Source organism: Lagenorhynchus albirostris, chromosome 20 (genome assembly GCF_949774975.1).
Source record: "Lagenorhynchus albirostris chromosome 20, mLagAlb1.1, whole genome shotgun sequence".
Taxonomy (NCBI): Eukaryota; Metazoa; Chordata; class Mammalia; order Artiodactyla; family Delphinidae; genus Lagenorhynchus; species Lagenorhynchus albirostris.
Genome location: NC_083114.1, coordinates 20838039 through 20860550, shown reverse-complemented (window position 1 = coordinate 20860550; position 22512 = coordinate 20838039). Strand labels below are relative to the sequence as shown.

Sequence of the window (22512 nt, the reverse complement as noted above, 5' to 3'; positions counted from 1 at the left end):
TCACGGGCCCAGCCGCTCCGCGGCATGTGGGATCTTCCCGGACCGGGGCGTCCCCTGCATCTGCAGGCGGATTCTCAACCACTGCGCCACCAGGGAAGCCCAGGAAGCTATTTCTAACAGAGCTGTCAGAAAATAGACGGGGACTAATTTGAGAGATAATGAGTTCGTTGTTATTGGAGGTGTTCAAGCAGTTGCTGGAAAGCAATTTGTTCAGAGTTGCTAGTATTATAGAGCATTGGTCCCCAACATTTTTGGCACCAGGGACCGGTTTCATGGAAGACAATTTTTCCACAGACTGGGGAGGGGGGAAGGGGAGGGGCAGGGGGTGGTTCGGGCAGTAATGCGAGTGATGGGGAGCTATAGGGAGCGGCAGATGAAGCTTCCCTAGCTCGCCGCCGCTCACCTCCTGCTGTGCGGCCCTGTTCCTAACAGGCCGCAGCCCAGGGGTTGGGGACCCCTGTTACAGAGAGTATTTAAGGTAGATGGTTGGACCAGATCTTTAAAGTCCCTTCCAACACTTCTGTGATTCTATGATATAATAGAAACTTATCAGAAATTTCTCTAAGAGCCAAACATTTACATTTGCCTATAGGAGATGCTCACCTATGAAAAAACAATTCATCAGGTTGATTTTGGTTTGCCTGGAGGAAGTGAGAAGGCAACCAAGGCAAGCTAACAGCAGAGGAGAGGACCCATCCTGCTGGATGCCTGCTTTTTTCCCTTCTGGTGGATATAAACAACACCCACCTGGCCTCTGCTTAGCAGAGATCACACAGAAAAAAAAATGGGTTCCCTTCTTCTAGAGGAAGAATTTGGGTTTGGGTTAGTAAATATTTTATTTTGCAGTTAACAAAGACTAAGGGGGCTGTCTCTGAACCATCTGCTTCCCGGGTGCTAACTTCAATGTAGGTGCCTGTTTTCTGGTCTGGGAAGCAGAAGGAGGTTGACCACAGTTTAATATCTATGTCTCAAAGGCTCATGTCCATTCCCCAGTCTTAGGGGTTCCCACAGCACAGGCAGAACTATTAGGAGGGATGGAAAACTCCTGTTCCTGCATCCCACTGAATAAGAAATGTACTTTCAGAAGAATGCCTGAAGAGCTTAAAAGATTTCTGCATTTGGTATCAATTGTTATTCTTTCAGGAGTAGAATAAGACTTTTTTAAATGTATAAAATAGCACATAAAGAATACCAAGTTTGGGCTTCCCTGGTGGCGCAGTGGTTGAGAGTCCGCCTGCCGATGCAGGGGACAAAGGTTCGTGCCCCGGTCCGGGAAGATCCCACATGCTGCGGAAAGGCTGGGTGGGAGAGGCCGCGACAGTGAGAGGCCCGCATACTGCAAAAAAAAAAAAAAAAAAGAATACCAAGTTTTATGCTTGTTTTTATAGCCAGATCTTCTACATCAAATATACTCCAAAGCTATACTCCCTTGGTTTGTTGTCTTCTCTTCTTTCCCCTCTGAATTATAAATAGGGGCATCTTCTGATGGCAACTACTACTTCTGTGTAATTTGCTTTGGCTCCTGTGCCAACCTTATATCTGGGCTCACTGTTGGTGCTTCCTGATTTTAAATGAAAAATGGCTAAAAGTTCAGCAATTTTTCCATTATGGTAAAATATTAAGCATTCAGTTTATCTATTCCTGTTCATGCTGTGAAGGCTAAAGTTCTTGGCAAAGTTGTGAGAAAACAGTAATATCAAAGATGATTTCCAATGTTAAAATGTATCTCCAATAATCTAAAGCTTTGAAGAAAATTTTGTAATCTCTGTAATTCTTGTTAACGTAGAAGCAACATTTCTGTCCTAATTATTTATTGGAACCCCTTTCTGTCATTGTTTGGGGCACAGAAGGGCTGCTGAGATGGAGAGTCTCAAGATGGATACGGAAATGCTCTATCCTGAGATAATTGTAGAAGTGGGCAAAGTCACTCTTGGAGAAGAAAAAAGGAAGAAGATGACCAATAGCTATTTGAAAAGAACTGAGAATTCTAAAATCATCCAAGCGACATGTGCACTGTTAAATTCTGGAGGGGGTGTGATCAAAGCAGAGATTGATGATAAAACCTACAGTTACCGATTCCATGGGCTGGGACAGGACCTGGAAACTTCTTTTCAAAAGCTCCTTCCTTCAGGTTCACAGAAATACCTTGACTACATGCAGCAGGGGCACAATCTTATGATTTTTGTGAAGTCCTGGAGCCCAGATGTCTTCAGCCTCCCGCTAAGGATTTGCAGCTTGCGCTCCAATTTATTTCAGAGAGCTGTGACTTCCACCGTCAACTTGAGTGCCAGCAGTGCTCTGGAGCTCCTCCGAGAGAAGCAGTCCAGAGCTCAAAGAGGAAGATCAAAGGTGCAGGAGCTGCATTCTCAGAAAGCTCTTGACAAATACATTCAGGAAGAGGAAGATATGAGGATGTGTGCCTCAGAATTTGTTAAAAAAGATAAACTCATCTATAAGGAGAAACTCGACTTCAGTGAATCCACACATGTCGAGCTTAAAAGGTTCACCACCAAAAAGATCATCCCTCGGATTAAAGAAATGCTGCCCCATTATGTTTCTGCATTTGCCAACACCCATGGGGGATACCTAATTATCGGGGTGGATGATAAGAGCAAAGAAGTGTTTGGATGTAAGAGAGAAAAAGTGAACCCTGAATTATTAAAAAAAGAAATAGAAAACTGCATAGAAAAATTGCCTACATTCCACTTCTGCTGTGAGAAGCCAAAGGTGAATTTCACTACCAAAATCTTGAATGTGTACCAAAAAGATGTCCTGTATGGTCATGTCTGTGTGGTACACGTGGAGCCCTTCTGCTGTGTAGTATTCACAGAGGCCCCAGATTCCTGGGTCATCAGGGACAATTCTGTCACAAGGCTGACGGCTGAGCAGTGGGTAGCCATGATGCTGGATATTCAATCAGGTAAAGCAGACAAGACGTCATTGTCCAGTCAGCAGGGAGGAGCCCCTTCTCTGCCTTCTTTTGGGTATTTGGTCAATATTTTGGTTAGAGAATAGAAAGCTGGTTTTGCTTACAAATCTTCTATTAAAGTGTTATTTTCTAACATTTTTAGTTCCAAAGACTCAGAATATGAACTGTGTGAGGTCAAGAAATGCTTGGATTTTCATCTCTTTGGGGAAAGTTATAGTATGCCATCAGCCATGAATTCATGAAAGTTCCTTTTTATGCACTGTAAAGGTCTGCTGAAAAAAAAATTGCAGGCTGATAGTCTTAGTCTAAAACATTCATCAATAGTCTCTCTCTAAAGATGATATTTCAGAGAAATGTTGTTTAAGAAAGACTCTCCACTAATTCTTTCAAGGGAAACTTGTTGACAAATTTGAATTGTTTCAGTAACATTAGGAGCCAGTACCTTGAACCACTAGGCTGAGGGCACCACCAAGTGGAGAAAAACTTAACGCAAAAGAAGGTGCCAGGTACGGGCCTCCCTCATGGCACAGTGGTTGAGAGTCGGCCTGCCGATGCAGAGGACACGGGTTCGCGCTCCGGTCCAGGATCCCACATGCCTCAGAGCGGTTGGGCCTGTGAGCCATGGCCGTTGAACCTGCACGTCTAGAGCCTCTGCTCCACAATGGGAGAAGGCACAACAGTGAAAGGCCCACATACCTAAAAAAAAAAAAAAAAAAAAAAAAAAAAGGTGCTGGGGAGGGGATGGTGGTGGGGGAGGAGGATTTCTTGTGTTTTCACTTCCTTACAGTTTTGCTGAGCATCAGCCCTGGTGATTTCACATCAATCCATAAAGGACTTAACGGGCTGAATGAAGTTTATCGGTTTGCCTTCATGGTCAGTAAGTTCCAGATTTGATAAAAGAAGCTCAGATCAAGCCTTCAGTGATTTTATTGACACACACACACACACACACATACACACACACACACATAAACCCCAAACTAGAGATCCTACTACTTTCCATTCCATCTAAACTTTGGGGTGGGGGGGACTTTAACAACTATAATAATATTTTTAAAATACTGTGCCTACTTTTTCTGACACCACCCTACCACCACCACTACCACCACTACTGGAAGCCTTTTCTTCTTAGAGGTGACCTGGAACCAGAATATTAGAGTTGGAAGGAACCTTAGGGATCACCTGCTCACCCTTGCAGGAGAGAGGTGAAATGACTTGCCCAAGATAAGTCACAGGTGACTTAGATGATGCATGGCCCTACAGGAGTCCCAGACCTCTTTTCCTAACATATGTGAACTGTTTGAGGCATAGAAAGAATGAGAACAGCTCAGGCATGACACACACCATATGTCAACAGTAGGAAGAGCAATAGAAACATTCTTTAACTTTTTTTTTTTCATCTGAAACAACTCTCCATGGATTTGTTTAGCTCCTTCCAATTTGGCCGCAGACTACAGCCTTCACCTGATTTCACCAGCTTCATCTACACAAAGAAGCCCGTCATCTCCCATCAAAGTCCTGGAATTTAAGGGGGCTCTACAACAACGCTTGTTTCCAGGTATTCCTTCTTGATTTCAGCTGAGGGGATTATTTATTTTCTAAAATTAAGTTGGGAGGAATTGGTAGCAATTCATCCAAGCCTTTCTCCTTAGAGAAGATCAAATGTAGTGCTTAGCAGATACAATTGTCCTGAATTAATATACATGGCGAATTCTTGATTTCAGTCATCAAATCCACCCTACACCTCTGTGTGTTTTGGGCTTCCAGTCACAGATGGCTTTTGTTCTCCAAATATGAGAGAATACATTTGAAAGAGCTGCCCCCTGGCTTTCCAAGGTAGAAGGAGGTGAGCCTTGGGGTCACCTAGACTCTTCCTAAGGCAGAGTTTCTCAGTCTTGACCCTATTGATATTTAGATCAGATAATTCTTTGTTAGGGAGGCTGCCCTGAGAATTGTAGGATGTTTGGCCGCATTCCTGGCCTCTAGCCACTAGATGCCAGTGGCACCTCTCCAGCTATGAAAAATCAAAACATTTCCAGATACTGCCAAATATCCCATGGGGGCAAAATTGCCACAGGAAAAGGAAAGTTCTTAGTTTCCCAAAAGCATCAGGTTCTGTATCTGTCTCTGTCTCTGTCTCTCTGTCTCTCTCTCTCTCACACACACACACACACACCCTTAACAGGAAGGAATACCTTCCTAGTACTACTGGACCATTTGGGGTTGAGGACAGAGTGCTAGAAGGCTGTTCTGTGAAGACCCCTCCCTGATTGCCTTCCCCTGTATGAGAGCTGCCAGAAACAGTGACTTCTCAGCCCTGGCCTGTGAAGAGGAGATGCTTTCTTTGCAGACAAGGAAACCCATAGTTCCATGGCTAGGCTCATCTCTTCTTACGATGTTGCAGGAATACTTAAATATCCTTTGGAAATTTTAGTAACTTCTATTCCTTGCACTTTCAGTGACACAGGAAGAGATACAATTTAAACCAGAATCCCTCTGTAAGAAGCTCTTCTCAGATCATAAAGGACTGGAGAAATTAATGAAGACACAGATATATCCTTGTTCTCAGGGGTTTGTGATATTTTCCAAAAGCTGGGCTAGTGACATTGGCTTCAGGAAGGAGCAGAATGTCCTGTGTGATGCTCTCCTAATAGCAGTAAACAGCCCCCTTGTACTCTATACAATCTTAACAGACCCCACGTGGATTGGGGGGCTTATGTACGCCCGGAACACTGCTCGTCAATTAAAGCAGAAACTGGGAACTGTTGGTGGTTACACAGGGAAACTGTGTGTCATCCCAAGGCTGATATACCTGCCCAGCACACAGTGTAGACCACGTGAAATCCCCATGCACTATCCCCGAGCCTACAGGCTTGCTGATGAGGATGAAATGGAAAATTTGTTGCAGGCCCTTATCATGGTCTCACTCTGCTCTCGATCTCTTCTGAGTGACCAGCTGGGCTGTGAATATTTCAATTTGCTTGTAGCAGAGCAGTGTGAGCTGCTTTCAGAGAGCCTTCAGGAGACACGAGAATTGTTCCTCCACTGCTTTCCAGGAACCAGGAAGACTGCCCTGGCCATAAAGATCATGGAGAAAATTAAGGACTTGTTCCACTGCAAGCCCAAAGAGATCCTCTACGTTTGTGAAAGTGACGCCTTAAAGGATTTTGTGATGTAAGAGTTTCACTAACTAAACACATTTAATCAGTCTTTCAACAGTATCACACAAGTAATTTGTGTCTTTAGTTTAAGATTTTGCAATGCCTTTGCTGCATATGGACAAGAGCCCAAACTATATACACATTTGCAAGTGATCAAGTAGTTGAGCTAGAAAACGGCACTTTGCAATGTTCAGGCTTAAACATCTCATTAGAAATTAGCTACATATGCATAACTTTAAGTTTATATAACTAGAAACATTTTCCCCCCACAATCTATGGCCTTAAATTTAAGAAAGGTTGAAACGAACCTATCTTGTTTCACATATACTTTTTGCTTGATATTTAGTGCTTTAAAGTCATAGGGTCTTTCAGTCAATTAGACATTACACCTAATGGGAACTTGAATTTAAATACCATTTATTTCGTTTATAAAATATTTTTACTTGTTTGACTTGTTCTGAGTCAATAATTTTAGAAAACATGCACATTTGCTTCTGATTTAAATCTTTAGCTTTCGATTTAGTAAAAGAAATTGGTTGTTAGTCAATCCAGCAACTGAGGGCTTTTAATTTTGACTTGCTTATTTATTCAACTAATCTTTTTGAACACTGTTTATATGCTAGGTACTGTGTACATTTAGTGTTAGAGGAGAAAAACATATTGCAGACCTTGCCGTAAAGCCCAATAAGAGAGACAAAGAGAAAAATAAGCAATGGGAGTGTTGTGTAACTATTATGATACTAAAGATATGCTTAACTTGGGCTGGATATTGGTCAGCAAATACTCCCCAGTGAAGGAGATCTTGACTTCCTTCTTAAGAAGTGAGTAGGAGAAGTGAATAAAGGCAAAGGGCACAGCAAGTGCAAAGGCATGGAGATTAGAGAATTATAATGGTAGGTCTGTCTGGAGCCATGAGGGACTGTGGGTATGCGACAGATGATGAACTTGCAAAGGAGGCAGATGCCAGACTATGAAGGATCTTGTAAACTGTGTTAAAGGCTACGTTCTTTATTACGCTTTACAGGTATAAGGTTTTTTTTTTTTTTTTTTTTGCGGTACGTGGGCCTCTCACTGTTGTGGCCTCTCCCTTTGCGGAGCACAGGCTCTGGACGCGCAGGCTCAGTGGCCATGGCTCACCGGCCCAGCCGCTCCGCAGTATGTGGGATCTTCCCAGACCGGGGCATGAACCCGTGTCCCCTGCATCGGCAGGCGGACTCTCAACCACTGCGCCACCAGGGAAGCCCCAGGTATAAGTTTTTAAATATCCCCAGTCAAAAGACAAATTCAATTCAACAAACATCTATGAACTTAATGTGAGTGGGTTACGGAGATGACTAAGAATCAATGCTTTTCTTCAAGAAGTCTACAGAGTCCAAGCTGGAAGAGAGGAACGTGAATAGTTATGATTCAGGACATAGGGAGTAAAGCCCCAGGGACTGCACATGCAGTCCCACATCTGCAGGGATGGGTGATATGACTTGATTCCAAATTAGAGGTGGCAAGAAACAACCAAGTTTGTTTTTAAGAAAAAAAGTATACACACACACACACACACACACACACACACGTATGCTAAAACATACTATAAAGGAAAATTGAGCTAAGTAAGTAGGATTGGTAGCTCCATAGAGGCAAAGACCCTGCAGACTTGGTACCCTACTTGACATGTCATGGAACTCAGCAACCTCTTAATGTTTTCCTTACCAAAATCTAAAGAGGCTTCTGCTTTTGTACTACAAGTAAGTGGGGAAATAGGATTTTCTTTAGAGGAACTTGTATGAGCCCATACCTCTTTTGCATACGAAAATTATGATATGCCTCTAGGTGACTGTTCTCCAGCTCTAAAAAAGACAGAAAGTAAAGAAATAGTAGTAACAAGTGTAAATTCCTTTTGATATTTCCTTTAGATGTAAGGAATTTACCTTCAGGGATTGTCAAGCAGCAGAAATGGACTATGGTAGAAATAATAAAATCTCCTACCTGGGTTCATTTCAAAAGTATCGCATGCAGATTCAACTTAATAACCCCAAAGAGTAGGGTTTGCAATTATGTATTCTGTCTATCAGGTAACTTGTAAGTAGAGCATTTTTGTAGTTATTGAATCAGTGAATCAGTCTCCAGATGAGAACCAGTCTCTAATGCTAATCCAGAGAATAATAAATGCATGGTATTTCCTTTGTTTATATGGCTGAAGCCCTATTTTCTCCTTCATCCTTACAGCCAGCAAACCACCTGCCAAGCTGTGACCCGGAAAACCTTCATGCAAGGGGAGTTCTCAAAGATCAGACACATAGTGATGGATGAGACTGAGAATTTCTGCAGTAAATATGGTGACTGGTACATGAAGGCTAGGAGCATCACCCATCCAAAGGTGAGGGGCGCCGGAAGTGAAAATCTTCACCACGGGATTCTCTGGCTTTTTCTGGACCCTTTCCAAGTCCGTCATGCAGATATCAATGGCCTTCCCCCTCCATCTGCTCAGTTTCCTCGAAAAACAATCACCAATGGGATCCACTGTGCTCTGGACATAGCGATGCTGATGAAAGAAGAAATGAAGAGGATCAAAGAAAATCCTCACCCCAACGTGTCTCCAGACACATTGGCATCATTTAGGGAAGCTGCCTATGAGGAAGCAATGTGCGCTCAGGCTCTGCCTGGGGTGTGTGAGACAGAGACGAACCTGACCACAGAAGAAATTGCAAAACACGTGGCAGAAAGATGTCACAACCTGTTCCAATGTGGATATCTGCCCAAAGATATAGCAATTCTGTGCAGGAGAGGGGAGGACAGAGGACGCTATGAGCTTGCACTACTAAGAGCGATGGAATTATTTGAGACCCACGGAGCAGTGAAGGTCGTGTTCAGCCAGGTCTCTGGTGTTTTGGATGGTCACATCATTTTAGACAGTATTCAGCAGTTTTCAGGCCTGGAGAGGAATATTGTGTTTGGGCTCAGTCCGGAATATGCCCTGTCAGAGGAAGTTCATAAGCTCTGTTTTGCCTCGAGAGCCATTAAACACCTTTACCTGCTTTATGAAAAGAGGGCAACCTTCTGAAAATTATTTCAAACAGTACAGGAAGGGAGAAAGAGCAGAGTCCCTGCTCCCAGGCAGGTGGCAGCTATGCCTTTTCATGTGTTACAAGTGAGGAAATCAAGGCACAGTCAGAATAGCATGGAGCCACAGAAACATCTCTTGGGACTGGGCCTTTCAGTCTGTTTGCAGTGTCACTGTCCTTTTCCCACTCCACTCCACCTCTTCCCTGGTACTTATCACTGGTGCCTTGCCTCTGGTTTTTCTAGTCCAATCCAGCTTCCATCTTGTCAACCACAGAAGTCCTCCTCAAATACAGAACTGACTTTGTGACATCCCTGCTAATGTATCCCCAGGGAGTCCCCGCAGTCAAACCAAACTAATTTTCAAGGCTTTCCAGGATACACCCTGACTTACTGTCCTAATGCATCCTTTATTATACCTCTATCTCCCAGTGTTTCTAACGCACCCCAGCCTTGCTGGCCTATTTTGGGGATGGGGTAGGGTGCCCTCCAGGCACAAATCCAGGAGAAAGTGAGGAAATATTCTTTTTGGTTATAATTTCAGATAAAGCCCATCATCTTTCCAAGAGGTGGAAGAGCAGGCAGGGCTTGGAAAAGTGCTCTTAGCTGCCTCTCTGAACTGCTCAGGCCCCCAAGCCAGCCATCTGAACCTAGTGGTCGGCTCTCCTGATACTGGATTGAACAGAAGAACCTCCCCACTTACTCCTGTTGCTCCAGCTACCTGATATTTCATCATTTTTACCTTTCCTTGGGGGCTTTAAGGGTACTTTTAGATGGGAGAAAATAAAGTTCAGCAATTAGTTAGTTTTTGATGAAGCAAAAGATACCAGCGTGTTAACATTCGGAGAATGGGAAATGTGTGAATTCTCTAAAAATAAAGAGTCAAAAGTGGAGGAGGATTGAGGGAATGGAGAGAACAGGGGTCTGCTAAATTTTAGTCGTAAGCCTCAGTGCCATTTGACTTTGAACTATTTGCATACATTGTATAATTTTTGATAAAATAATTGATTTTTTAAAACAAATTAATTGTTTTAAATATTGCATTTGAGAGTCTTTGTCAGTTCTATGCAGACAGTTTGGTCGGGCTCAAAGTAGAAGGCCTAATCCAGTAGTTCTCAACACTGGCTGCTCATTATAACCATCTGGGGAGCTTTAAAAAATAGCAGTGATCAGGCCAGAAACGAGACCAGTTAAATCAGCATCTCTGGGCATGGGCCTGGGCAACGGTATTTATTAAAAGTTGTCCAGGGACTTCCCTGACAGCGCAGTGGTTAAGAATCCGCCTGCCAATGCAGGGGACATGGGGTCAAGCCCTGGTCCGGGAAGATCCCACATGCTGTGGAGCAACTAAGCCCGTGTGCCACAACTACTGAGCCTGTGCTCGAGAGACTGTGAGCCACAACTACTGAGCCCACATGCCACAACTACTGAAGCCCGCAAGCCTAGAGCCCATGCTCCGTAACAAGAAGCCACCGAAATGAGAAGCCCGCGCACCGCAACAAAGAGTAGCCCCTGCTCTCCACCACTAGAGAAAGCCCACACGCAGCAACGAAGACCCAATGCAGCCATAAATAAATAAATAAAAGTTGTCCGGATGATTCCAATGTGCCACCAGGGTTGAGAACTCATGAATCTTTCTTCTAGTCTGTTCTTTCTGGCCCCAAATGTATGTGTACAGATTTCTCTTCCCATTAGACTGTGAGACCCCTGACAGTAAGGATGGCACTTACACATCTTTATTATTTCCCTGAAAGTAACTAGTGCAGCACCTTGAACATGGCAGGTGCTCAGTAATTATTTACTGAATGGACTTGCTGCTTTCAGAAAATCAGAATCTACTAGGACAATGCTTCTAGCCAATAGAATGAATATCTAATTTTGGAGACTTCAAAGAGGTCAGTGTGGAGAATAATTAACACTGCCATAATGGAGAATAAGAGAATAAAGGAATTTAAACTGTTTTTAGGCAACAGCTAAAGGTCCATGTTGATGGAAGTTTGTTAGATTTGAGTTTGAGATTAGGAACTGGTGGAGACTAAGAATAAATGGCTAACTTGAATGTGCTTAGAATTCTACATTTTTCCTACAGACCCTTAATATAATAGATAAAACAATTTGTTTGGTGAAATAACATGCCTGCTGTGAGAAGCTTCTAAAACTTACTTTAAAAAAGAAAGGTACTATATTATGTAAGTTTGAGAAATGGAGAGAGGCAAAATAAACAGTTCTTAGCCACTTGTTATCCAGTCATGATTTTTTTCATTTTTGCTTATTTATTTCTATTCTTTGTTGACTTGCAAAAAATATTTTTACATAGTTATGATCAAGTTGTACAATCAATTTTATATCCTGTGCATGTGTTTTTTCCATGTAATCTTTTTGTGAGGCACTGTTGTAGACTGTATAATTCTTCCCAGTACTTCATCACTCCCTACACCTATACCATGTGTAGTTCCTGAGATTACAGCTGGAGTATATTTTCCACCCCCTTGATGTCAGCTTGGCTGTATGACTTTATTTAGCCAATGAAATGTTAGTAGTTGTGATGTGTACAGAGGCTTTACCCATTTCAGTGCTGGGTCTGCTCTCTTGGGCTTCTGCTACCACCTTGTGAAGATGATGTCTTGGGCAGCCCACTAGTCACGGAGGAATGAGAGATGTGAACTCAACTCATGGCTGGAGCCAAGTTCCACTGATCCCGACAAGATTAGCCAAAATCCAGCTGACCTGCAAATGCAGAAGTGAGAGAAAAAGACTTATTGTATGACTGAGATTCTAAGCTTGTTGTTTGTTTTGCAGCAGTAGCTGACTAATGCAGGCATTTCCCCATGTTGTAGTGTAGTCTTCAAAATGATCATTTTTAATGGTTGCACAATATCCCAGAAGATTATACAAAATTTCAGTAATCATCCTCCTAATAATTTGGGTAACTAGCAATTTTACACTATTAAAATCAAGCCAGGCACATACTCTACTCAGGCATATGACCTTTTCTTTCCTTGGTATATTTATGAATCCCCAGAGGTGAGATGACTGGCTCAAAAAGGTGACCTTGATAAAAGATTCACCTTATTCGTACTGTACATAACAACATTCAGATTTGTTGCCTTAAACAAGAGAACAAAATGCTGACCAGGTTTTGATGACAAAAGAGGCACTGGCATCTCAGAAACAGGTGGCTCAGAGCACGCTGTCTGCATGCAGAGTAAAACCAAGGCCCATCACCATAACCCAGAACCTCAGAGGAGGAATCTAACTTGGAAAATTACAGATGGGAACATGAATTATGTAACCTTAACATTATATGTAAATAAAAAGCTCTCATCACTTGAAACCAATGTAGGGTGTTATCCCAGAGAAAAGAAAAGGCAGGATACCTCTAATCATCAATAGAACTCTTTTTTTTGGCCGCACTGCGTAGCTTGCAGAATCTTAGTTCCCCCTACCAGGGAGCGAATCCACGCCCCCTGCAGTGGAAGTGCGGAATCCTAACCACTGGACCGCCAGGGAATTCCCATATAGGACTTGTTTTGAAGAAAGACTGTGCCATCTATGAAATGGAAAGAGGAAGAACCAGAGAGGTAAACTAGATTTCTTATGAAGCTGAGCTGCCTCAGTTTCCCCATGGTTTGGGAGAGGCTGAACATCAAATTATTTTCAAGAAGCTTCAATTTCAAATAAGCACAAAATTTATAATAACCGTATGTTTCTATTTACTGAGATGTTACTACAACCAGCTACTATTTGCTAATGCTTTGTGTACATTCTCACAACAACTCATATGAGGTATACCACACACATGTTATCACCACTTCATAGATGGTAAAACTGAGGCGCAGAGAATTTAATTTTCTGAAAGGCACATGTCTAGTAAGTGTCCAAGCTGGATAAATATAACATTTAAATAGATTTAGTCATCTCAACTCTGAGAATGTAGAAATACTCTGAAGATACTCTCCAAAGGCGAGAATACTCATGTTTGCTAACAGGATCCTTGGTCAAGCTCTCAACTCTAGAAAGCATTGGCCTCCACTGCAAGTGAAAACAGCTGAGTAGTCTATACTGTTTCCTATACTTAATATCTGTCAGTTCTCCCAGAGCCTCCTGATCGTTCTAGAAAAATCTGAATTTCTTCTTCTGCAAAGCTCAGGATCAGACTCAGGTCATATTCCTGACCTGTCCAAAGTCAGGGACTCCTAACATGGACTGGCAAATCCCCTCCGAGGCTGCTGCATCTTGGCTTCTCCCAAGATTTAGTGTAAAATCCCCATTTTCCTCCTTTTTGCAAAGTCCTTTTGTGGGGGGAGGGGAGAAATATACATCTATCTTGCTCGTTTTCAAATGGAATGGGCATTTAAAAGTTCCAGAGACAATGTTTTCCTTCTGAATCTACCTCATGCACAAGCGGAAGGAGACTCAAGCTGCCTCTTAGTTCAGTATCTTCAGCTGACAGAGGTGACATGATTTTGAAATAAATGGGATCAGTTTTCAATTTTGTTCCTTCTTTCATTCTCAGCCTAAAATGGAAGTGAAGAATGAGGAATTAGGACACAGCCACTATGTTCATCCTCTTTTTATTGTTTATTGTTTCAGAATCATCTCAGACCATTTGCATTTAAAGTCCACCTTCACCTCTGCTTTAATCAGGGAAAGTTGTCTTCTTTGCCCAATTATACAGCTTGGAAGAAGCATGTCTTGGGTGGGGGGGAATGAGGGAAGCACGGGCTCCCTTCCAAGACAGCCAGATATGACAAATAAACCCCATCAGTCAATGGCTAATACATCAAAATGCCTCTACAGCTCCATCCCTGTATCCTCTGATATCTAAGATTATAGCTAACATATAGTGAGTGCTTACTATGTGTCAGATACTGTGCAAAATGTTTTAAATACCTTATATCTTTTCTCATCCCCTCAATCTTTGAATTATGTATAGCAGCCTCAAGCAAGGTAGGATAAAGTCCTGTTAAGAGCTTGACTCCTAGGGTCAGATTGACCAGAGCTTTGAATTCCAACCGTATTTCTTAATCGGCTGAATGACCTCAGGCAAGTTAATTTCCCCCTTTAAGACTCAGCTTTCTCATTTGTAAAACAGAAATAAAATTCATACCTATGCCTTAGATAAAGATGAAGGTTGAAATAAATAATATATTTAAATAAAGCCTGGCATATAGAAGGCTCTCAATAAATTTTGGCCCTGATTAGCTTTAATTTACAGTTGAGGAAAATGTGCCTTTCCTGAGACCACCTAGTAAATTCTGAACCCAAGATCTGAACCCATGTCTGCCTGACTCCAAAGTCTACTTTAGCCTCTTTGCTATTCTGCCTTCCTGCACGTCAAAGTTAAATGCATGAGTCTCCATGTTAACAGTAATTTATTTGCTTTGATATGGAGACTAGGATTGGATATACTCGGAATATTTGTGATATTAAGCAACATGGCTCTTGTTAGCTTCTAAAACTTTTCTACAAAATCTGTATGATAACAAAAATGACTCACATCACAGAAATGTTTAGGGAAAAGTGATTTCTACAGTAAGAAACTTTAAAAATATACCTTTCATAGGGGCTTCCCTGGTGGCGCAGTGGTTAAGAATCCGCCTGCCAGTGCAGGAGACACGGGTTTGAGCCCTGGTCTGGGAAAATCCCACATGCTGCAGAGTAACTAAGCCCGTGCGCCACAACTACTGAGCCTGCGCTCAAGAGCCTGCGAGCCACGACTACTGAAGCCCACGTGCCTAGAGCCTGTGCTCCACAACAAGAGAAGCCACCGCAGTGAGAAGCCCGCACACCACAATGAAGAGGAGCCCCCGCTCGCCGCAGAGAAATGCCTGCGTGCAGCAACGAAGACCCAACACAGCCAAAATTAAAATAAATAAATAAATAAAATAAAATTATTTAAATATACATATATCTTTCATTATGAGATCTATATAATGACATTACAGAAAGATTAAAAAGTAGAGAATGACAATGGAATATTACTCAGCCATAAAAAGAAACGAAATTGAGTTATTTGTAGGGAGATGGATGGACCTAGAGTCTGTCATACAGAGTGAAGTAAGTCAGAAAGAGAAAAACAAATACCGTATGCTAACACATATATACGGAATCTAAAAAAAAAAACAAAGGTTCTGAAGAACCTAGGGGCAGGACAGGAATAAAGATGCAGACATAGAGAATGGACTTGAGGACACGGGGAGGGGGAAGGGTAAGCTGGGACGAAGTGAGAGAGTGGCATGGACATATATATACTACCAAATGTAAAACAGATAGCTAGTGGGAAGCAGCTGCATAGCACAGGGAGATGAGCTCTGTGCTTTGTGACCACCTAGAGGGGTGGGATAGGGAGGGTGGGAGGGAGATGGAAGAGGGAGGAGATATGTGGGTGTAGGTATATGTATAGCTGATTCACTTTGTTATAAAGCAGAAACTAACAGACCATTGTAAAGCAATTATACTCCAATAAAGATGTTAAAAAAAAAAAAAGTAGACAATGACAGGGAATTCCCTGGTGGTCCAGAGATTAGCACTCCATGCTTTCACTGCTGAAGGCCCAGGTTTGATCCTTGGTCTGAGGACTAAGGTCCCACAAGCTGTGTGATATGGCCAAAAAAAAAAAAAAAAAAGGTAGAGAATGAGAAAACTCCTTCCTACCGCTGTATCATACAGCTGCTTCCACTTTTGCTTATTCATTTCCAGTGTTAGTCCATCGGCAGATATATTTTAGCAAAGTTGTAATCATAGTATACACTGTGTTTTGCATCCTGTTGGGGTCAGTTGTTCTGGAGGCCCCTTCCCACTCTGCAGTTTCCCACTGAGACACTGTCCACATTACAGCCTAAGGAGGGGTGATTCCCGGCACAGCAGATCCTCTAATGTTCCAGTTGATTTCTTAGCCAAACCCACCTGAATTCACGCCTACAGAAAGAAAGATGATGATGGGCAAGTAAAAGATACAGAAGCTCTTCACCAAACTCCATCACATACGGAGGTAGGGGTGGAGTGAAGACATTTTAGGCAACTCAGCAACAGAGTAACATGATTAGGACGGACGCATTCTTCTCCCCTCATTTCCCCACAGGTCAGTGTGAGAAGCTGCCATTGGTGGTTGTGCCCTCCCTCAAGGGTGCCTGTTGCCAGGCACACAATGCAGGAGGTCTGTAAAACAGACTCTGTTCATTCAAAGCTACCTAAACAGTGTTGTCCAAATTTTCCTGATAAGAATCACCTGGTGTGGTTGTTAAAATTCCAGATCCTAGGCCCCTCTCAGCTTTAGGGCAGGGGCCTAAGACTGGAATTTGGAGATCATTTAGGAAACGTTGTATTGACTGTTGAAATGGGTGGAGACTGTGACTGAATTACAGCAAGAACACCCACTCACTACTTACAGTGCTACCCAGGAATGACCACAACATCCATCAGACTGAGCTTGGAGGAAGTACCCATGTACTTGTGTGGGTTTCAGAGCCAAATGTGACAAGGTTCAAATATAGCCTCAGGTACCCAAATGTGATCTGGGCAGGTTAACTGCTCTTTCTTACATAAAATGGAAATAATAATATAGCCATGTCTCAGACGGTTGTCATAAAGATTCAATGCTGTGTTCCATGTGCTTGGTACAAAATCCAAGTGTCGACAAACAGTAGCTATTAAACCACCACTAAATTCTCAGTGCCTGGCATGTGATGAAACACTGCTACTTAACCTTTCTGAAGCTTAGTTTCTTCCTAGGTATAAGAGATGTTGGGAAGGGGGAAATTTCCCCCCTACCCCTCGAGTTCTTTTAGCTGAAGATTGACACAAGACAAATTAACAGGAGAAAAAAAATTAATTAGAATGCAGAGAGGTCTCATAGAAATGCCTCCCCAAGCGACCAAAGAAGGCTGTTCATATAACATTTTTAGGCAGAGAAACAATTATTTGTGAAGATTTAACAAAGGGGTTTGTGCTTGGGGTAGCCGACTCAGGAAGGAACAGAGTTTGCTTATTCGGCTTTCTTAGCCTTGAATTCCTTAACTGGTGATAAGGATACTTTCTAATCTCCTGGTATAGGGAGGATACTTTGACACGGGAGATTTCTTTTCTACTTTCTGGGGGAAAACGGGGGGGGGGTGGGGTGGTCAGAATGTTTTTTTTAATATCAGTCTTTCCCCCACCACCTGTTTCTCAAGTAGTTTTCACTCAGAATAATCAATATGCCATTGTGGCATATCTTGGGGCAGCCTACTCTGAACCCCAACACAGGGGTACTATGAAATGCTGGCCTAATACTAAATCCTCTGTAAATGGTGGCTGTTAAGACATGCCCTGGAGATTAGATAGTAATAATATATCAGTGTTTATTTCCTGACTTTGATGACTGTCTTGTGGTTATGTAGAATAATGTGTTCAGGGATAATGGGAAATCAGGTTAGTAATTTACTTTCGAATAATTCAAGAAAAAGTTATTTACAACTGTACTTGCAAATTTTCTGCCAGTTTGAAATTATTTCCAAATAAAAACATTATACAAAAATGTACACTATTAATAATGTACTATTTATATATAATATGTACTTCTTTGATTTTCATTTCTGATATAAACCAAGATACCTTGTAGAGAGATAAGAGAAAAATGTGAAGAAATGGCAATAAATCCAATTGTTAATTACTAAAAAACAAAAAGACATCCCCTGGACCCTGCTGAGTTTTTCTCACTGGACACGTCTCAGGTATAACTTTTTTAAAAAATGCTGTGTCTCTGGGACAATTTGTGGGATGTATTGCTTTTGTGCAATCAGATTATTACCTGCTCTGTTTGCCACATGTAGGCAATGTCATGAAGTGATAATGCTCGCCATATTAGAACCAGATTTGGTACAAACTGGATTTGTGTGGCAGTCTGTAATAGTAGTAATTTCTAGGACAATTCACCATGAATAGTGAGCTGAAAGACTGTAACAATGGGAGACAGGAAATATGGGAGTCCAGTAGTTCCTGAACCTGGCTGACCATAGAATCACCTGGGAATCTTAAAAATACAGATTCATTGTTTGCTGCATCGTGTCTGGGGAGAAGCCTGAGAACCTGCTTTTTTATTTGTTTTTTTCTCTTTTTAAAAAATTTTTAGTTTATTTTTTTTTATTATTTATTTATTTTTTTTTGGTACGCGGGCCTCTCACTGTTGTGGCCTCTCCCGTTGCGGAGCACAAGCTCCGGCCGCGCAGGCTCAGCGGCTATGGCTCACGGGCCCAGCCGCTTCGCGGCATGTGGGATCTTCCCGGACCGGGGCACGAACCTGTGTCGCCTGCATCGGCAGGCAGACTCTCAACCACTGCGCCACCAGGGAAGCCCTTTAGTTTATTTTTATTTTTAAAAAAAATTTAGAATCTGCATTTTTAAAAAGTGTGCTGAAAGGTTCTGATGAGCAGCCAAGACTGGGAACTAATTATTTGGTTGTAGTGTAGAACCTGATAGTTGACGTTTTTTCTTTCCTTATTCATTTCAAAGATGTCTATCTTGATTAAACACATTGCCAGCCACCTCCCGGCAATGAGGAGGCTCTTTTGTTTTTGTGAGCTTGGTTGATTTCATAACTGACCATTTGGGTTGCTGGACTTTCTTTGTGTTTTGTCTTTTTTTTTTTTTGCAGTACGCGGGCGTCTCACTGCTGCAGCCTCTCCTGCCACAGAGTACAGGCTCCGGACGCGCAGGCTCAGCGGCCATGGCTCACCGGCCCAGCCGCCCCGAGGGAAGAACCCGCGTCCCCTGCATCGGCAAGCGGATTCCCAAGCACTGCGCCACCAGAGAAGCCCCTGTGTTTTGTCTGTTTTGGTCACACGTCTTGTGGGATCTTAGTTCCTGACCAGGGATTGAACCCAAGCCCTTGGCAGTGAAAACACTGAGTCCCAACCACTGGAGCGCCAGGGAATTCCCCGTGGGTCGCTGTTTTTCGCTTTTTTTTTATTTCTTCCTGTTTTAAATTTCCGCCCTTATGTTTCAAGTTCACCAATAGGGAGCCCGCCAAACTCTAAGCTCCCATCCTCCACCCCAGAGAAAGCGGAACCCCAGGCCAGCATGTTCTCTTTTTCTCTCTACCCACAACCTCGCTGTGTGGCCCCAGGTCTGCTGTGTATTTCCAGATCCTGTAAGTAATAACCCTTTATTTTTTTCAAAGGTTCCTGATGGTTATTGCTGAAGGGTGTCTCGCAGTCATAATAAGAACGAGAAGGGCCAGTCAATTCCCTTTGGTGCACGACACCTTTTCTCAATATTAAAAATTATTGCTGGGCTTCCCTGGTGGCGCAGTGGTTGAGAATCCGCCTGTCGATGCTAGGGGACACAGGTTCGTGCCCCGGTCCGGGAAGATCCCACATGTCGCGGAGAGGCTGGGCCCGTGAGCCATGGCTACTGAACCTGTGCGTCCGGAGCCTGTGCTCTGCAACGGGAGTAGGCCGCAACAGTGAGAGGCCCGCGTGCAGCAAAAAAAAAAAAAAAAAAAAGATTGCTAAGTCTATACTGTAATAATTTTTGCAGTCTATAAGGATGGCTACCCAAAAGAAACCAAAAAAGAGCTTCAGGGGACTGTGATTTGTGTAGGCTGTAGAGGGAAGCTGCAGATCAAAGTAGTAAGTAGAAGAAACTTAATCAAAACAATACTAACAGTATTAGCAGTCAAATCAATAACAGGAAACCCAGCAGCAGTTTCAACAGGATTTAACTGCAACTGTTGGGCTTATAGAGGCTACCAGAAAAATTCAGTGAGAAGGTCAACGAGATGCACTGCTTAATTACCTATCTGACTCTAGCACTGCTTTCTTTTCCTTATTGCATTAAACGTTTCTCGAGTAATACAGGCATAATGTACAAAATAACAATTTCTCCTCCCCTTACCATCTTCCTTTCCAATTCTACTCCCCAGGGTGAAATCCTTAATAATAGTTTGATGTGTATCCAAACAGGTTTTTCTGTAGTCTTGTTCTCCAAGAAGTTTAAAGTTTCAAGCCAGAACTAACTCACTTTTCACCTACTTATTAAAAGGACAAATTTCTATTGATAGAAAGGCAATATTCAGCCCCACCCCCGGCTCTTGAGGCTGGAAAGACAGCCACTAAGAGGCAAATGCCTTCTAATTAGTTTTCTGAGAAACTGAAACCTAAAAGACAGAAGCATGTTTACCTTTGGTTTCAGGAAACCAGGTTTAAAAAGGTGGGGAACATTCTCGTTTCCCTTCTTAAGGAAATAAAAATTTCTTCTGGGCTTGCTTTTGTTAAGCTGCAGACACCCAAACAGGTCAGGACTCAGGTGTTTTCAGCACCCAGACCCTAAGGAATCTTCTAATTCGCTAGGTAGGTAGAGACTACCTGGAGAGACCTGAGCCATGCCTGTTCAACAGAAAAGATGGGCTGAAAAAACGACCACAGAACCCTAAGATAAAAATCCACCCTGCGGCTAGAGACCCTTCCAGATATATCTACTTTAGGCAAGAGAGGCTGAGGTGGACCTGTTATGCCCACATTTTTCTTAAGTGAAATAGACAGGAGAACTGGCCCTTAGATGGGACTCACCTTCTAGCTGAGGCCAGGGATGCAGGATTCCAGCCAGACAACCTGACAGAGGTCTGAGACAGTGCTGTAGAGAGTTATAAGGTGGACTGATCAACGAACTATCTGGAAACAAACTTTCAGATGGGACACGGAGGAGCTAGAGTCTTGGTGGGAAGGGGTGACTGTGACAAAGGATTCTTTGTCAGGTACCCAATTGGTTGATCTCTACGGAAAGGGTTTTCTTGTTTTTCATAATGTATACACTTTCATTTTCAGAAAAAAACTTTAAAATATATTGACCCGGAAGCTCTGACCTAGTTGGATTTTCCAGGTTATTTTTTGCAAGTGTGTCAAAAATTCATTTAGTTATTTTGTTTACCAACATTTATTAAAGCACTGGAAAATAACTTGCCCAACTTTATTTTTTATTTATTTATTTTTTTAATAGAAAGTTCTCTAAGTCTTTTTATTATTATTACTGAGATATAACTGACATGTAACACTGTATTACTTTAAGGTATACAGCACAATGATTTGATATATGTATATATTGCAAAGTGATTACTACAAAAAGTTTAGTTAACATCTGTGACCACACATAGTTACATTTTTTTCTTATGATGAGAACTTTTAAGATATACTCTTTTAGCAACTTTCAAATATACAGTAAAGTATTCTTAACTGTAGTCACCATGCTGTGCATTATATCCCAGGACTTATTTATAACTGGAAGTTTGTACCTTTTGACCACCTTAACACATTTCACCCTCCCTTCCCTCACTTCTGGCAACCACCGATCTGTTCTATGAGTTCAGTTTATTGTCATTTTTTAAGATTCCACATATAAGTAAGATCATACAGCATTTGTCTTTCTGACTTATTTTACTTAGCATAATACCCTCAAGGTCCATCCATGTTGTCACAAATGGCAATATTTCCTTCCTTTTATGGTTGAGTAATATTCCATCATATATACACACCACATTTTCTTTATCTACTTATGGACAATTAGGTTGTTTCCACATCTTGGCTATTGTGAATAATTTTTTTTTTATTTTCATTGGAGTATAGTTGCTTTACAATAGTGTATTAGTTTATACTGTACAGCAACTTCCCAACTTTAACAAGTTGCTTCTTCTAATCTTTTTGGAGATAGGGCACGAATGAATGTAAAATTAGGAATAATTCAGCAAGTGGATGGTTGAGAAATTTACCACTCTATAATAGGAAAAAAATCATCTGTGATAATAGATACTTATTTTCCTAGACACAGGCAACACCTACAGATATTCTGGGTATCTTGCAGACATCAACTGCCATACTCATTTTTACAACATAAATATGTTTTTATTACTGCAGCCATAGATGTAAGATGATTTTTTAGACCCAAATTAAATGAGGACAAACTACTAGAGAGTATACTTACAGCATTGATGTGGGGAAAAGAAATAAGTCAGAGAAGGTCATCTAATCCTGAGCAGGTCATAACTTCTCTGGTTTGAGTCTTCATCTTTGAAATACAAGATAGCATAATGCCTGGGGCAGACAGAGCCAGGTCTGAGGTTGTGGGTCTCCTCTGTCCAGGGTCTGATTGTTTGTTTGTTTGTGGATTCCAATTTTCTCAGCCCCGGGGACTCATAACCCTTCCCCATTCCATTCTTCCCCTTGGGCCCACACGCAGAGGCTCTGCTTCTCAGACTAGCTTTTCCCAAGCTGCGCGCGCACGCACGCTCAAGAAACCCTTCCGGTTGGGGGCGGGGAAGCAGGAAAAGACAAACCAAAACGCCAGGTGGGGGAGGTGCAGGGCGCAGGCGCAGAGCCGAAGGGCAGGAGTGCTCAA

The 22512-nt window shown here is 42.3% G+C and overlaps 1 protein-coding gene and 1 long non-coding RNA gene across 3 annotated transcripts; one reads left to right on the top strand and one right to left on the bottom strand.

Moving 5' to 3' along the window:
• The first annotated feature begins 1860 nt into the window (after positions 1 to 1860).
• LOC132510802 (protein SLFN14-like) lies at positions 1861 to 9145 on the top strand. Its single transcript, XM_060133191.1, has 4 exons — positions 1861 to 2920; positions 4359 to 4487; positions 5389 to 6103; positions 8311 to 9145. Exons 1-4 carry the CDS (start codon positions 1861 to 1863, stop codon positions 9143 to 9145), a joined length of 2739 nt encoding a protein of 912 aa, XP_059989174.1.
• On the bottom strand, positions 6176 to 22404 carry LOC132510803 (uncharacterized). 2 transcript variants are annotated; one of them, XR_009537434.1, is made up of 4 exons: positions 22099 to 22404; positions 20694 to 20757; positions 11709 to 11871; positions 6176 to 8626 (listed from the first exon to the last, which is right to left on the bottom strand). It is a non-coding gene; the product is annotated as an uncharacterized LOC132510803 (long non-coding RNA). The 2 variants fall into 2 exon arrangements; XR_009537433.1 differs by lacking the exon at positions 20694 to 20757 and having other exon boundaries at positions 22099 to 22402.
• Between the last annotated feature and the right edge of the window lie 108 nt (positions 22405 to 22512).